Source organism: Aspergillus novofumigatus, assembly GCF_002847465.1.
Source record: "Aspergillus novofumigatus IBT 16806 chromosome Unknown P174scaffold_12, whole genome shotgun sequence".
Lineage (NCBI taxonomy): Eukaryota > Fungi > Ascomycota > Eurotiomycetes > Eurotiales > Aspergillaceae > Aspergillus > Aspergillus novofumigatus.
Genome location: NW_020194285.1, coordinates 491,923 through 508,192, shown reverse-complemented (window position 1 = coordinate 508,192; position 16,270 = coordinate 491,923). Strand labels below are relative to the sequence as shown.

General features: G+C 45.7%; 5 protein-coding genes across 5 annotated transcripts; 4 read left to right on the top strand and 1 right to left on the bottom strand.

Annotated features, from left to right (window-relative positions):
- Positions 1-4,093: 4,093 nt before the first annotated feature.
- P174DRAFT_67691 (uncharacterized protein) lies at positions 4,094-4,773 on the top strand. Its single transcript, XM_024832422.1, has 3 exons — positions 4,094-4,302; positions 4,365-4,587; positions 4,643-4,773. The coding sequence occupies exons 1-3, from the start codon at positions 4,130-4,132 to the stop codon at positions 4,736-4,738; spliced, it is 492 nt and encodes a 163-aa protein (XP_024677407.1). The 5' UTR covers positions 4,094-4,129; the 3' UTR covers positions 4,739-4,773.
- A 1,344-nt stretch (positions 4,774-6,117) lies between these two features.
- On the top strand, positions 6,118-7,344 carry P174DRAFT_397788 (uncharacterized protein; the record flags this gene model as incomplete). Its single annotated transcript, XM_024823814.1, has 2 exons — positions 6,118-6,963; positions 7,027-7,344. The coding sequence occupies 2 exons, from the start codon at positions 6,118-6,120 to the stop codon at positions 7,342-7,344; spliced, it is 1,164 nt and encodes a 387-aa protein (XP_024677406.1).
- Positions 7,345-8,116: 772 nt separating this feature from the next.
- P174DRAFT_516413 (uncharacterized protein) lies at positions 8,117-9,188 on the top strand. Its single transcript, XM_024832331.1, has 2 exons — positions 8,117-8,670; positions 8,726-9,188. Exons 1-2 carry the CDS (start codon positions 8,247-8,249, stop codon positions 9,070-9,072), a joined length of 771 nt encoding a protein of 256 aa, XP_024677405.1. The 5' UTR covers positions 8,117-8,246; the 3' UTR covers positions 9,073-9,188.
- A 397-nt stretch (positions 9,189-9,585) lies between these two features.
- On the top strand, positions 9,586-10,713 carry P174DRAFT_516412 (phosphatidylserine decarboxylase; the record flags this gene model as incomplete). The annotated part of the gene is made up of 1 exon (XM_024832330.1): positions 9,586-10,713. One exon carries the CDS (start codon positions 9,586-9,588, stop codon positions 10,711-10,713), a length of 1,128 nt encoding a protein of 375 aa, XP_024677404.1.
- A 389-nt stretch (positions 10,714-11,102) lies between these two features.
- P174DRAFT_464991 (arylsulfotransferase family protein) lies at positions 11,103-12,739 on the bottom strand (the record flags this gene model as incomplete). The annotated part of the gene is made up of 3 exons (XM_024830485.1): positions 11,103-11,225; positions 11,247-12,357; positions 12,627-12,739. 3 exons carry the CDS (start codon positions 12,737-12,739, stop codon positions 11,103-11,105), a joined length of 1,347 nt encoding a protein of 448 aa, XP_024677403.1.
- Between the last annotated feature and the right edge of the window lie 3,531 nt (positions 12,740-16,270).

Sequence of the window (16,270 nt, the reverse complement as noted above, 5' to 3'; positions counted from 1 at the left end):
TTGCCATAAGGTACGGCCTCTCTATCTGCTAAAAGGATCTATCCGGAACCCTCAGGGGACCGCTCCGTTAATTGGATTTCCTGTCTCCGGATAGATCTGGACCCTGAATTCGACAATTAGCCAATAATATGTTGAGAGGACGTGTGACAGAGGGAATGATTTTTGTGCCATCAGATGAGCAGTCGGTCTCCTACTAAGTGCTACCATTCTATAGCACTTAAGGGAATATAAATTCCTTTCTAGGTATAATATACAAGCTATTAATAAATAATTAATCTAATTTCATACAAAATCAAATTTTACTGCTGGCAGAAAACATTGAAAGTCTGACATACTGAAAGTCCTAAAGTGCCCTGAAACGAACGTAGTGAGAGGAAGGGAAAAAGGAAACCCGCCTGCGACAGGCGTACCCACAACAGAGAGGGATTTCTATGTAGAAAGGCTATTTCCACCCGCGTTTCTCCTTTGTCAGTGGCTCATCTCCTTTCATCTCTAGTATACGTTGGCATTTAGTTGCTGCAGTTTCTATGCGGGATTCTCATTCTTCATTGGGGGCTAGTCCACGCTGCAACGACCCCATATACAATAGCCTTTCAACCAGATTCATACAATCACGTATAAGAAATGCCAGAGAGATAAACCATGCATGGAAATAACTTCAAATTCCTGCTGTATTGCTGTGAGTTTTCTGATATATAACATTTTGCTCATCGTTGTCTGACTGCTTTCAACTCACGAGTGCTCGCTTTCTAAGATGAAATTGTCTTGTTTTTGTTCTCTCTATGTGTTCAACCTCTTCTTCTCCTCCATCTCATTTTCACGTTTCACACGCAATATTATCATTTAATTTTGTCATGACTGTGTCCAATGAATAGATGGTCCTTCTTGTCATAGCTACCCTGCTTCTCAAATGGCGTATCCCCAGCCTCTTGCTGAGATGCGTGTATGCTTAGACTGTGGCTTCCTGCTTCGCGCCAACAGCCAGCTTGTTTGCTGTGATTTTGTCAACTAGCTTCCTCATCAATTTTCCTTGAGACCTGAGGATTCTTGGCTGTGGTCATTCTATTCTCGCGAATCGCTATTATACTTGCTGTGGGCTTTGTCGTCAGTCATCACCACTTCGACGTCCATCATCATTGCGTCCCGCCGCAGGTCTAATATGATGTACTATGAATTGAGATGGTTAGAAATACATTCATAAAATACAATTGCCTGAAACGAATGTAGTGAGAGGAAGGAGAACCCTAAACGGGCCTGTGAGAGCATGAGTGCCCTGAAACCAACGTAGTGAGAGGAAGGGTTACCTTCGTGCCCAGGGTACCCTTGAATCCCAAAACTTTACTTTGATGTTGCTGTTAACAAATTCTGCTTCTTTATTTGCCAGGATTCTACTGCCCTTTCTCTCATTCGCTGTTGCTTCTCTCCACGCTCTCTTCTGATCGCTGTTTATAACATTGCTGTCTTAGGCTTGGTGCTGGCGCTTTTTGCTCTCATTCACTGGCCCTTTCCTCTCCTACTCTGCCCTTGTCTGATGCTGCTGTTCCCTGTGCCATCCTTATTTGCTGCTCCTTCTCTCTTGTCGCCTGCATCCTTTCGTTACGCACTTCTAAGAGGTCGTCTTCTGATTGGTTGCGCTCATGTATGCCTTTGTGTCCAAACTAGGACCCTGATTTTGACCATGATAATAACAAGCCTCTGATGACCGGTTCTGTCTCCACAGACGTAAATAGTGAATGCCAGAACCCTGACAAGCGCTTCTTAAATGCCTTGATTAATATTGTGCCCAACCAATCGCCGGCTTCCACAACACAACACATACACCTGCAGGACCGCCAGCATATCCCAACGCTCTCTTACACAATCCGGGGCTAGGCAACACCTATAGACCATTGGAACGGCCCTACTTATTTTACTGCCGCATTCCCTACTCTGTTTCCACATGGTATTGGAGGCCATCTTGACGACTGCCTGTTCACAGTTTCTGTAGCATCCCTTGCTGAGTGGGCTCTGAAGCACCACAGTAGAAGGTACACTCCCTTCAAGAGCGTCAACAGTCAATTCTAATGCTTGTAGATTTGCACGTCACAAAACTTTCATGTACCTTGTTTATGAATATACTGCAAATTCAGAAGTCTTCTTTAGTGAATAAGCTGCTCCTATAGCGCCGCGATTGGCTATCAGCAAATGAGGATTGCCTCTTTTGACAGCGGACCAGGTTCGCAATGCCATACACACTATTAATAGTAGCCATGAAGTAAATGACCCTGCTATTCGCCGCCTTCTGCACATTATGAAAACCATTGCTATGTGGGTCCCTGGATCATTTCGCACAGAAACTCAGAATGCGGTCAGAAATCTGGGGTCTAATTGTGTGTTCTGGGATGCCGGCTTTTTGGATTACTATTAACTCCTCAGATCTGTAAAGCCCTCTTGTTATGATCTTGGTAGGTGTTGAGTACTCTGGGAGATACCTTTGCTGCCTCGAATTCCGCCATCCATGGCGCCTCCGTGGCGCCACCCTCCTCTCAAATCCAGTGGCAGTTGCGGAGTTTTTCCATTAAATTTGCAATACTGTTCTTCATGGTTTACTAGCCGGCAGCCATATGCACATGGGGATCCTTGGTGATCTTTCTAATCACTATGGCGTGGTGGAGACTAATGTCAGAGGCATAATACATTTATATGCAATGGTTTGGCTCAAAGGTAATATTGCTTTCACTAGTCTACAGCACCGGGTTATCGCTGATACAGAGTTTGCCGTTTGTATGGTCTATTATCTGGAAACTATTATTACTCAAAGTATAGATGAAAGTATCCCGCATGATCCGGAGGTAAATCTTCCGAGTCTAGGACCGTCTGCTCGCGATACACAGTAGGACTGTGAGTTTTTATATCAGGCTCTTCCATGACAGCAATGCCGTCGCTTCATCTAAACAAATGCACTCAAAATATCACTTCGCCACGTGCTTTAAGTACTGACAAATGCCCCTGGTTGATGTTCTTGTCGATTTGGCATGCCTCGGGACCCGGTACCCTCTTCCAAAATAGGAATTACGCGCCATCCACCTGGCCCGAAACCACCCTTAGATTAACCCCTGGAATCCAGCTATTGCCAGCTGTCTATATTCAAATCATGACATTTTCTGGATTCCTACAGTCACCAAATCTCTATCACTAGTCTACTACATCACTCACTATGCAACTAAACACGATTTCTCTCCTCGCTGATGATCGCAAAGGCAGCCCTATTGAGGTAGGCCATTGAGAACGCGACGAGCCCTCACAAAGATCGGGTTAAGGGTCTTGCTATATCCTAGCTAAAGCTTGATTTCACAAGACATTTTGGTGAGGTAATCAATTGGAACTTTTCAATTGTATTGGTTTACAATTAGCCGATCTAACGCAAATCTATAACCTTGAATAGAATTTAATCCCATAAAGCTAATTACGATTCTTATTCAAGTACCTGATTGATCATTTTCACTAATATGACGTGACAGACTCATGCCAGCACAATTTATGTTAAGTGGAGAGTAGTAGTATTGCAAGATGGTAGACTTTAACCAATATAAGATCATACGCAATTGTATAGTTTGTCTTTACGGTCTAGGGCGGCTAGAATCATGCTTGTTATAACTATAGAACTATCCTAATCTGAGCAGTATAAATACTATAGCTTGATCTGCTTCTTTGGTGAAATGAATCTGTCTAAGCTTTCTAGTGCGTCATCCAAAATTCATCGAGCATGGTAGTCGGCAAGAGGGCAGAGGTAAAAAGTACATTCTGCAGTCTCTGAGCAGCTCCGGATTGTTCGGATTTGTCATTACTAAATGTTTTCTGCAACCGGATAGCTATGATAACCCTCCATTGGAGGGAAATTTATCCTTTGAATGAACTGATATATTGAGTTTTAACCATATTTTCCTAGCTGACCGTTTTCGATTAGAGTTTGAGGTCAGAATCCGAAAAGTTAGCTAGAAAATTGTACTCGCACCGACATTCTTTGTGCATAATGACATAACTTGTAGTAACCTAGTTGCATAAATAGCATGTCAATCTCCACAGAATCTTACAGTGCCTCAAATTCACATACTCTATTTTGTCTAGAAACACGATCTAGTCAGCGATAATGTACTTTTCTTTCCCCTATTTTGCCCTTTTCGCTCCCAGTATAGCCTTGCAATTTCCATTCACCTTTCCTCCATTTCACGTCAGTAATGATTGGGCATATACTAACTGCGGCACACTGGATGACATTATCCAACTTAAGAGCATATCACTTAACCCTGATCCACCTTCTGCGTACGTTCACACCTTAACCTTCTATTTCCCATCCTTTCCAGATCCATAGCTAACAAGCGTAGCGGCAAACCTCTTGAAGTAAAGCTGACTGGGACTGTTACCGACATCATTGGCGAAGGCGCATATATGGACGTTGTCGTAAAGCTTGGTCGTATAAAGATCTTGAAAACAACATTCGATATTTGTGAAACTTTCCGTGATTATAACACAACCATCCAATGCCCCGTCAAGCCAGGGTCATATGAAGTCACTCATACCGCGGATCTACCCAGAGAAATTCCACAGGTATGTAAAGACACATATTTGAGTGCAAGGGACAAGTTTACTAACAATTGGGAAGGCAAAGTTCGATATCGACGCACTGGGCTTTACTGCAAATGAAGAAGATATGCTATGCTTAAAAATTCAAGCTGACTTTAGGTCAAAGTATACCTAGGGTGTAATAGTGTGAAGAACAATGCCATTACTCGGTTGGTTTACATGTGTTATCATAAGTGAAGGGAGCTAGTCTTTAAGAGCTTCACGTTAGATGACTTTGGGCCACTTTCTAATATTCTTACAATATTACCTTATTATAATTTTTTTATCTTTCGGTGTCTTGTTCCTATACCTTTGTCTGATTGCGAAGGGAGTCTGCTATACACCTACAGTAAATGCAGTGGATTCTCAGCTAATAACACTGGACAACAACAATGATTCAGCATATGGAACAAGATATTCCTTCTGTTTAATTTATGCTTGCCATCGCGGGGACTGTATACTAATCTGAGGGTGATTAGATTCTAGGATCCAGTACTTGATGGTTGTACTGCTTTATATTTTTGTTCGCTGCCCTTTTCGACCATCGTGTGGAGAGAGCCTGCAAATACTGCGTATTATCTCGTATGCAGAACTCATTCTACGTCGAATAGCCGCCCAGCGGAAATTGGTAACGCCTTAGGGCCTGTTTAAGTAGTGTAAATTCGAGCGGATATAATAAACTGACTGGCGGCAGCATTCTGTAGCACTCATAATCTAGGATAAAGGTAACGGTTCATAGGCTGTTATCATATCATATCCTTCGTAAGTACTAGCTCTTGGTGTCATTCAAGTGTGACGTTCAGACCGTACAGTAAAGGCGATATCAGGAATACCCCAAAATCCATCTTCCACAACAAGCAAGCGAAAACGAGCGAACCGGTGGGCACGACGACCCTACCAATGAAAGTAGAAAGACAGGGAATCCTACAAAGGAACCGCTCTCTGTATAAGATTCTCATCCGTTCCATAAATCACAGTAAAGGTACGTACTGCACCGGTTGATATTTACACGACCGTTCACGCCTATGTCCCTTCATTTCAGGGCTTACGGCGCGCGGCAGCGCGCGTCACCAGTCGTTATTTCGGTCTTGTGCCAATAGCTTGCCATAGCTTAGTGTCTCTTGGCACTATATAAGGCCACCGCAACATTTTTGCAACTGTCATCCTCCATTCCTTCTCCTTTATATTCTTCATATCTCGTGCATCATGTACCAGCTCACGGCAGAAGACCTCGACATCTTTCATCAAGATGACACTCCTGTCATCCGGGCAGCTGCCAAATCCAACCCAGCTATACTCGAAGCGCTGTTGGCTCATTATGCAGACTCCTGCCAGAATAAAAGCCTGTCGAAGGTCGAGCAGAACATGATAAAGATGCTATCACCCAATACAACCGTGAACCTGCATTGGAGAATCCAGTCTCCCATAAATGCTGCCATCGGCGCCAATTTACCAGATAATGTCCGTCTTCTGCTGGCCGCGGGCGCGGATCCGAACGGCATTAGAGCTGCCGATATGGCAGACTTTTCAGTCAACTTTATTCGTGGCCGTGACTTCCACTTCAACCGTAACGAGAAGAGGCTTGGTCCAGGGTTTGAACGTCATGCTCATGTTCTAGCCACTGCACGAAGTGAGGGAGGCATTGATCACCAGGTCTGCCCATTAATTGAGGCAGAGTTGGACGAGCGTCGCCATGGCTTTCCCCATTTCTGGACGGAGCCCTACATTCCCGGACGACGCTTGCTGCCGACGATGCACAAGAGAGTTACAATCGCGCAACGTCGGGTGGACAGCGCTTTGACAGCGCTGGAAGTCGCGGCAAATACTGGCAATATAGAGATCCTAGATCTCCTGCGGGCAGCAGGAGCGGACGAGTCTGCTTGGATACAACCATCAACCACAAGTAATGATGATGCGGACCACTTTAAGATTGAAGGTAAGGACGCCTCAATCTCCTTTCTGGCGACATCCTCTCCTGTCCACGAAGCCATTGCTGCCGGTCAGCAGTCCATGCTCCGTCATCTGCTGTCCACCTGTAGATATTCCCCCAACTATCGCCCTTGTGCAGCCCCCACTGTTGCTCTTCCACCACTTTCCTACGCCATCGCTCAGTGCGATCTCAGCAATACTGGCGTCCAGGGCTGCCTGGTTGACCTACTCTCCCATCCACAGCTGGATGCCAATCTGCATACACCCATCTTCAACGTCCATCTGCTCCACTTTGCCACGGCGCATCATGATCCCGATCTCCTCTCATGGCTGGCGGGAATCATTCCTGGTGGGTTCGCCGCAGCCGGGGTCACAGCACTTGGTCACACGCTACTCCATGTGGCCTCCTTGCCTCTGACAAATTGTCAAACTGTTGCCGGCAACCCCGATGTCGCCAGAAGCATCCATTGCGCCCGTACGCTTGACTCTTATTAGTCTCCATATCGACTTCCAAGTCCGATCCACATGCAGTTTTTGACGCCTGGGGAAACAGGTGCGAAACATCCGCAGCCCATGACAGTAGCCCAGCAACAGGCCCAAAAGGCCACGGTCCGGGTCTTGCTAGAATGGGGCGGGATTGATGTTCGTGCCAAAGATGTCGATGGCAACACGGCGTTGCATTATTTGGCGGGGACTTTGAACGTGGACGAGGAGACTGTGGAGTTGGTAAGGCAGATGGAAGGTGGGGAGGCAGTCTGGCAGGAGGCGACTAATTACTGGGGTCTGACTCCAAGGCAGCTATGGGGGAAGTAGTATGCGTGATTGGCAGATACATATGGTATGTAAGGTAGGTTATCAAGGCAAGCACATGATGGTAAGCATTCTCCTAGTTTAATGCTAACCTTACTTTCAAATCGAGGAATCCTTCTCGCTGCTCCGTTGCTCAATATCCTGCATAAGTAGCTCCAGCATCCTTACTTCAGCCCTGGTCCTTTCCTTCAACTCATCCTGTTCGGATAACCCATCGTAGGTGTTCTCTTTTTTTACTCTTAGATAAATGCGTGTGTCTTGTAATGACAGCTGGGCCAACAGCTCAGAATGGGTATGATAGTAAGCTTAAGTAGGGTCCATGAAGCTCCAGTAATAGAATCGACAAACAAAGAGATCAAAAGCAGACAGTTCTGTCATCTGCTATGTTTCCTGCGGGGTTGTTGGCCTTTGATGCCCCAAATGCTGACACATCTACCCACCCTGCTAATAGTGGTGAGGACTGCACATGTTCCACATCAGAAATAGTATTCTAATCTTAATTGTGTGGTATTATAACCATTTAAGGGTGGATCAAAACTCCTACTTAGGCCTAGTAAGCTCTACTATGAGTGGGAGAGTTGATGCAATCTGACTCAGACCAGTCGCGGTGAGAAAGTTATGGATAGCGCTGGCTGAGCTGAGAACGCCTCTATAGTAAGAGCGCTTACTGAGAACGAGGGCTGCCTGGTGTGCTTACTTCTTGCTAACCTGTCCACCTATTAATCTGGTCCACGTGTTATGCTGATAATATTGGATTTGCTATATAGCTGAATGTAGTTATTAAGGGAGTGGTGATACTTGAGAAATGTGTATTATGATTCACAACGCTTATTGAGTAACAGGCAGTACATTCTGTGATTCTGCTCTTGGCAGGAGACAAGATAACGCAGATATCGAGAAAGAAGATGCGGTTCCAGTTATCTGAAGTCCACCATGAGGCGGACGAATTCGAGGAATTAGTTGCCTGCGAGGTAGCGAGCTTCGAGCATCCCCAACAATCAATCTTTCGATTTTTCTACCCTATATTTGGCCATGAATCTCCGGTGGAAAAGCAAACAGCCTTCAAAAGTCTGGTCGAGCTGCAACGCGAGTGGTCGCGCGATGATCCAGACATAGTGTGGACCATGGCCATTGACACACAGAATAACAACAAAATCGTCGGCGGCTTGTTGATGAAGGTCCACAAGAAGGACCCTACTGCTCGAAAGAACGATAACGGGCATCAGTCTGCCTTCTGGTATCCTGCCGGTAGCCAGCGGAAGTATATCGATGAGTGCCTGCGCATATTTACTGCCCCGCATGAGAAATTCATGCAGAGACCACATGTTTGTAAGTTGTGCGCCGAGAGAAAATCTGGAAAGTTTGCGAATTAACAAGTCGATAGACCTATTTATTGGCTTCGTCCTCCCAGAATACCGACAACAAGGAGTTGCCGACATGTTTCTCGCTGATGCATGCCGCCGGGCAGATGAGCTCGGAATAGAAGCGTGGCTTGAATCTGTGGTGGCTATGGGGGTTCCGATTTACATGCGACACGGCTTTATTCCCTTCCGTAAGCACGCGGTAGAGCCACACGCTGAAAGACCAGACGATGAATGGAAGGATATGGAGGGAAAAATGCAACCTCTGCGATTTTGGCCAATGTGGCGACCTCCCTATGGCAAGTTTGTCCCTGGGGAGACAAGCCCACCTTGGAATGAATTTATGAGTGGCATGTTGAGCAGGTTGTAGCTCGTTCCAGTATTCTCCTTTTCAGTGATTTAAGTGAGCCTTGTTAATATAGTTGAATGAGCGTGGTATCGTGTGGGAACAATGACTGCCAGAGCCGAGAGTACAGTTAAGCCCTCTGAAATATTACTATTGTCGCCTTTGGAGAACACGCTCCGAAGCTGGCCATATGCAGCTAGCTAGACTTGACGCAGTCTAGCTCATTCTTGAAGCAGGCATGTGTTTATTAATGTTGGACTGCTAGCGCTCGGAACGACCGTAGCTTAAGAGTCATCATAAGGTAAGATTCAGCCAGCCATTGACTACACTGACGCTGAATCAGACCTGATGATATATAAGAGTGTAAAATTCCGCCCAGGAGTAGGAATTCAGGCCACCGATTGAAACTACCACTTTTGAAGAATCATGTTCAGCCAGTTATTGGCAAAAGCTACTTCCTCCTTTCTACGCCCAGGACCAGACTCCTACACCGAGGATGACTATTCACACCTTGTTAGGGATCTGAGAGTATGGATTATGTCAGATTCGAAACGGAAGGCCGATTTTGAAGAGGCAATCACCACAGCCCGTTCACACAATACAACTGAGCTGCAGGATATTCAATGCCTAGAAGATTACTTTCGATTTATCAACGACCAGCTTCATTGGATACCAAGCGAAGCTGCGCGGCCCAAGGACATTCTCTACCGGATATGTAAAGCGTGGTTTGTTCTCGACCAGCCCTCTGTCGCCGCTTATCAGGGCGCAACTCAGCCATCATCTGAGCCGGAAAACAGCCAACATGACAAACTCACCTGGCTCTCAGACTGGATAGTACGCTTCAGCAAGGAAATCGGAACATTTATGGATTCACCAGCTTCCTCAGCCTCACTGGATACATTCAAGGCAAGTCCCGCGTACAATATAGAAGACTACTTCGAACCTCGAGGAGGATGGAGGACATTTAACGAATTCTTTTGCCGCAACGTCAAGCCTGGCCGACGGCCCATTACTGCCATTGGGGACAACTCAGTTTTAACATGCCCCGCCGATTTTGTGTTTGAAGAGCTTTATTCAGTCTCTGCAGATTCTACCGTGACCACGAAAGGACTCAAGTGGCGGATCGCTCAACTGCTCGATGATTCGCTGTACAAGGAGTGTTTCACTGATGGGACGTGGCTGCATGGGTTCCTGGACGTGAATGATTATCACCGAGTACATGCACCTGTCAGCGGAACGGTCTTGGAGGCCCGAACGATTGTCGGTCGAAACTATATGCAGGTTTATGCTACCAGCCTTCCAGGACCGGATGCTGTGCCAAATAGAGCCGCACAAACGAACATAGTCATTGACACAGCCGGCGCAGTGCTTAGTGTCCGCAACGAGACAGGCTACCAGTTCTGCCAAGCTAGAGGACTGATTGTGCTGGATACAGGCTCTGGTCTGGTTGCCGTGTTGCCTGTCGGTATGGCCATGGTGTCATCAGTCATTCTTACTGTTGAAGCTGGCGCAAAATTACATAAAGGTGAAGAGCTGGCGTATTTTCAATTCGGCGGGTCGGATGTTGTTTTGATCTTTGAAGACAGGCTGAAGGTTGACATCACTATGGAACGGGGACAGCATTATAGGATGGGCGTGGAGATCGGTCATTGCAAGTGTTCTTAATTTTGAGTTGGGTCCTTTAGGACTTCACATCTACCTACCTAGTAGGAAAAAGCCCTAATCGATACTGCGTTTTCGGTCCAATGCACTACATAGTCGGGCTTCATCAACTCATACATAGATGCAACACTGCCAGCAGTTTGGAGGATTTGCATAGGTAAGTTTTTTCGGCAGCAACATCATTCCAAGTACGACCTTGATGCGTGCGGGGCCATGCCATATTTGCAATTGATGAATCATTAAACTGAATAAGAATGGATCTGCTCATATGCAATGACGTGTCTTCAGGATAACAATAGGAGGTTCAGGCGATCGGCCTCATCTGACTGCCGTGATTTACGCAACTCTGATATTTGCAAATAGTGAGTCTGCTCGGGCTCAGTCCTTGATTCCTAATCACTCCCAGGTAAGCTCGAAGAGGCATCCACAACCGATGAGTTTGCTAAACTCGACCCATTCGCTGCAATGGCCTCCGCAAAAGCCCGAGGGTGGTAGCTAGAGCTGACATATGTAGTCTGAAAGCCTTGGTAGTGTACCATGTCCAAAGGCATGAATTCATCAGACTCAGGGGAAGTGGCGTGAATTCTCCACCGGTCGACATCTGTTGCTCCATTCCAGCTTACCCAGAAGGTGGTTGCTGAGTTTGTGGATGGACTGTATGTCCGAAGCGCAGGAGGGTCACTTGGCTTTGCAGTCCAATTGGCCTTGAATGCACGGTAATTCTGTGCATCTGGGGATTCCAATGTAGCAAAGAATATTGCAGTGCCGTCCTCGGTATGCTCAGAAATCGAAGGATGGGTGCCCCATCCGATCACGACGTTTTTGTTCGGCAATATTTGGGTGTTTCCCTGGAAGAAGGAAAGCAGACCGTTGCCCGGGGCATGGTATTCTCTGAGCAATGTCGAGGTGTCCGTATTGTGATCGATAGAGATAATCTTCCCGGACGAAGTGGATGACGTGTTTTTATGCTTGTTGCTTGCATTGTCGAAGAAAGAGAGAATTGTCGTGGTCTCATTCTCCTCTCGAAACCGGGCGTCATGTTGATAGGAGAAATTGTAATCTCTCAGTTGGAAAGAGGATTGATTCCCGCCCAGTTGCCAGATAATGGACCCATTCTTGCCGGAAACCTTGTATATGCAGCTGGTATGTCTTGCAGATACGAGGTAGTCGCCGTCGTTGTTCTTATCTACCGAATTAATGTGAAAATAGTCCCAAGCGCTACCATTAGTCAAGCCATCACCAACCACTGCGTCTAAGCGCAGAGGGATTAGGGTAGCCGAAAGGGGAACGTGGTCAAGCGATCTCCACTCAAATAAGACCTTTCCTGTCTTGATATCCACCTCTTGGAAGACGCCGTCTATAACCCAACCGTTTCCAGGACCTATGCCATATGCTGAGAGGTTGTAAGGTCCTGTTTGGTATATAGTGATGAGTGCTGTCTTCCCATTAATGACTCTCATTTCATGTAAATCGCTTGGAAGCGTCCCATTCCCGCTTTGCACAGTGGTTGTTTCTTTGTAAGTGTCGTCCAAAATCGTATGATAACCCCTTGCATATCCCTCGGTTTGCACTCCTTGATAATAACAGAGGTGGTCTGATCCATTATAAGGGCAAACATGGAGGTCATGGAAAATATCAGTTGAAGAGCTATTAGCCCCACTCCATACAAGGTTCTAGACACGTCAGCGCTGTCACAAAATTAGACCAGGGTAATGCACAAACACCAGACGTGTCAAAGATATAGGGTCCCGGCAGATCTACGCCATAGGGAGTGAGAAATAGATAGCCTGGGGTAAGAAGACTATCGTTTTTTATGCTGATATTGAAAACTGGGGCGCGGATATCCGGCCGCTTGCCATGTCGGATGATTATTAGCATACCCTTGGGCAATCTAATGGGGGCTTTCACTGACAGACTGGAAGGACGTCGAATTTGCGCAATTTATCACACGGACAAATGTCAAGATCCAAATAATCACCGGCAGACCTTTTCTAAGAGGTACTAGGTTGCTGTTCTGGTTTGAAGCCATGGTGACTTGGTTACAGGAAATCGCTGCCCTCGGCCATAAGTGTCTCGGGAGTGCCTGAAAGGATTTGATAGTGTAGAACGGCGATCAGTCTATAAATGGTTTTGAAGAGACAGTCCAGAGCATTAGTAGGACGACTACGGGTTGAAAGACGATAGATCTAACGATTCTGGTATTACATCATGACTTAGTTTCTTAGACATGAATCTACAGTAGCTAGTCTGCGTATCGTGGAATAGATATATGGTTTATAATGATTTAAGAATGTCTTTGCATTGCCTGAACTTTATTTTGATATTTGTTCCCAGGTCGTAAGAAGTCCCATAAAAGGTTCTGTACGCTACATATAATGTACCCCTCCTCCGGTCCCTCTAAATAGCCAACATCGTGTCGGCTTGAAGAAAAAGTGCCAAGCCTTTGATTACATTCCCTGCCAGCCGGCTGAAGATAAGCCTAAAAGTAGCTGAACTCAGGGCTTTTAGGGAATCGACGGGCGATTGTCCTATTGGCGGCAAGTTTCCGCATTGTTCGGTTCGGGGCCTGATTGACTTCCCCAGATTCCATAAGTACACTGCTCACTTCCCTGTCATGAGACACTATGCGGATACGCTAGACGCCATAATTGGTCTGAAGACCAAGGTTGAGTTTGTGGCTTTCAGCGATACTTTAGAAAATTATGTTGGTACGGCGAAAGCCGATCTTGGTTACATTCATAGACGCATGCGGCTTACATGACCTCATCGCTATAATCCCTCGATTTGTTTTCAACTTTTTTTTTTTTCCGTAAAGCATTACACCTCTACATCCTGTAGCCTCTCGCCGTCAATGACATTCCATGAGACGAACGATAGAAGCAAGAGTTATGTATTGCATAGTAGTATGCTACTTCCCTATGCTATTTAACCAAGCTGTGGTGTACCGTGTGCGTCACCGCTAGTTCATCCGCTAGTTCTTGAGGTACGTCTACTCTTCTGGCGCTCGTCAGTCTACATCCGAATTAGCTAAGAGACAAAACAATGACGATATACGCTGCTTCGATTTAAGCATGTACCTAGTAATGCAGAAATATCTCCATAATATCCATGCTGGCCTCTCGCTTATGCCAGAACTGATTTAGTGACACATCAACGGAGTATATGAGCCGTAGGAGATGGAGGCAGTCTCGATAGCCTTTGAGCAGGGCCTGAACGACTTTTGAGGGCATGTCACAAATAGGAGAATCTAGAGGACATATTTTCTTCGCCAAAGAACACACCCAATGGATCGTGGATGGATATTGCAGTAGAGAGAGGGAAATGGGATCAGAATAGTGACTGATACAATTTATCCATTGCATATACTTAAGATAGCCTAGAGAAAGTGTCTTCATAACATAAAATTGAAGGGTCAAACAACTATCACCATGCGCTAGTCCTATCAGGACAAACAACAGCAGCAAAGAAAGCAGTTCATTTGGACTTCACTAAGGAGGAATGGGTTGCTTTATTCTATGATCCTTACCTAGAATTCAGGGACGTTGAAAATGATATTATTTGACCCAGACAGTCCACGGCCGAAGCTATGAGCTTGCTGGAAATCAATCTGTGATGATTTAACTAACTTTGACACTTATTCTATGTAGAAGTAACATGATATATATTTGGAAATCAGGGAAGAGATATTAATTAGTTAAGCATCACTAAAAGAAGCATTCAAAGGCAACACAAATTGGTAAATAAGCGCCAAACTCCTAAGTGGTTTGTCCAGTATTAAGCCTCATGTAGCCGCACATCAATCCCCATCCAAGAAGTTACAAAGATAACACTTTTGAGAACCTTTTGCAGATCTCAGAGAAATTAGTCCAGGGTCAGCTCCTGTAATAGGGGAGTGCTCTTTCCGCCTTGGCCTTGCACCCTACAGATAAGTCTCCCACTTCAGAAACAATTCCGATTGCCTTTGTCTGTTGCATTGTCAATGTGGCAAGGAGAGATCCTCTCGATAGAAAGACATACCGCAATTACTGGGCCTGTCGCCTCCCTTCACCCACCAACTGTTTCCAGTCCTATACCAGCCACTGCGATTGTTTAGTAGGAATATCTGCATGAAGTGAATAGAAATCTCTCACTTGTATTTGCAAATGTAGTCAACATGCTGATTATTCCTATACGATCCCAACCTATCGCTTGAGTCGCAAGGATATCTGTAGTAAGGGATCTGTGAGTTCTTGCTGCATCGATCATTGTCGCCCTTGCCGTTGCGGTTGGATCTCTCCTCGACGGATTCAGCGTCAACGTCGGGCTCTGGAGCTGGTATAGCAAGAGCCAGGGGGAGTAGAACAGTGAGAATGTAGAGTGGTGACTTCATGTTTGAGTTGATAGCAACTGTATTATTTAGAGTCTCTTTGCTTTGATACTGATGGTCTTGGGGGTCCACGGTTAGGTTGCTACTTGGGTGAACTTGGGTCCTTTAAGTATTCAATGTATATTGTCTGAGGTTGATAGTAAAGCTCTATGACGATGAACTTCATCACACTACTGGTGGCCACCAATCATGTCTAGAAAGGCGAGTCCGGGCATAACATGACTGCTGAAGACTCTTCTAGGCTTCTGATCATGCTCGTCCATGGCTGTTGGGGCCCTTGGGGTGTCAAGGCGGAGAGAGGGCAACCGGAATTTCGCCAAGCGGAGCAATAGGCCTGGCAAGACGCAGAAACTCGGTGCTGGAAAGTAAGTAGATGAACTGCCTGCTTTTGCTGTCTGCTTCGAGTCAAAAATGGATGGTCTATGGGCACAAAAATAGAAACAGTTCTTTGGTTCAAATAAAGCTCAACCTTAGTTATAGATCGCCCGTTGCCAAGCCTCTAGTGTCGGCCGTTCGGCAGTGGCGCTAGCTATGTGGGCTTGGACTCATGGCCATGACTGCATTGTTATATTTGTATTCAATATTCAATTAGCATTCTGAGTCGTGGTACACTATGAATAGCTTTTGCGATTATTGATTGAGTTATAGAACAAATGCAGTCTTCTCTGAAATGATTTCCACCATCCTCATGAGACCCCAATGAAATAGTCATAACCACCCCATAAACCAAAAATATCCCTTCACATGGAGTCAGCTACGTCTTCATTGCGTATCCGAGCGAATCAACCGTCTACGATCATATTACCATAGTTAACTCAACCAAGCAAATATACCGTCATAGGTTATGTCAAGTGGTACATTCAAAATCGCCTGCTCTTGTTGCAGCCGCGTCGCCACGCCGAAATCATACGACACCGAACCTAAAATCAATGCATTGTTTTATGGATATCTCTACCTTAGGCATCCAGAATTACAACACAATAGAACTTGGGGACTAATTATTTCTATTGTGGTTGGCAGGCAGTCACATCGTACCATCTCAACCATTTCCTGCATCTGACAGTATGCATTCAGACGCATCACAACCACTGTAGGACACGGTATTCCCCCACCAATCCAGCTTCACGGATGTTATCTGCAAGGCGAAGAAAATAACAATACCTGCCACCGCTATTCCAAACCCGAAGGAAGAGG

Bases quoted from the DNA above. Each gene is read 5' to 3' on its own strand.
- P174DRAFT_516413 (XM_024832331.1), top strand. From the start codon at position 8,247: ATGCGGTTCCAGTTATCTGAAGTCCACCATGAGGCGGACGAATTCGAG. The intron at 8,671-8,725 runs GTAAGTTGTGCG...ACAAGTCGATAG, and splicing joins CATGCAGAGACCACATGTTT to ACCTATTTATTGGCTTCGTC.
- P174DRAFT_67691 (XM_024832422.1), top strand. From the start codon at position 4,130: ATGTACTTTTCTTTCCCCTATTTTGCCCTTTTCGCTCCCAGTATAGCC. The intron at 4,303-4,364 runs GTACGTTCACAC...TAACAAGCGTAG, and splicing joins AACCCTGATCCACCTTCTGC to CGGCAAACCTCTTGAAGTAA. The intron at 4,588-4,642 runs GTATGTAAAGAC...ACAATTGGGAAG, and splicing joins TACCCAGAGAAATTCCACAG to GCAAAGTTCGATATCGACGC.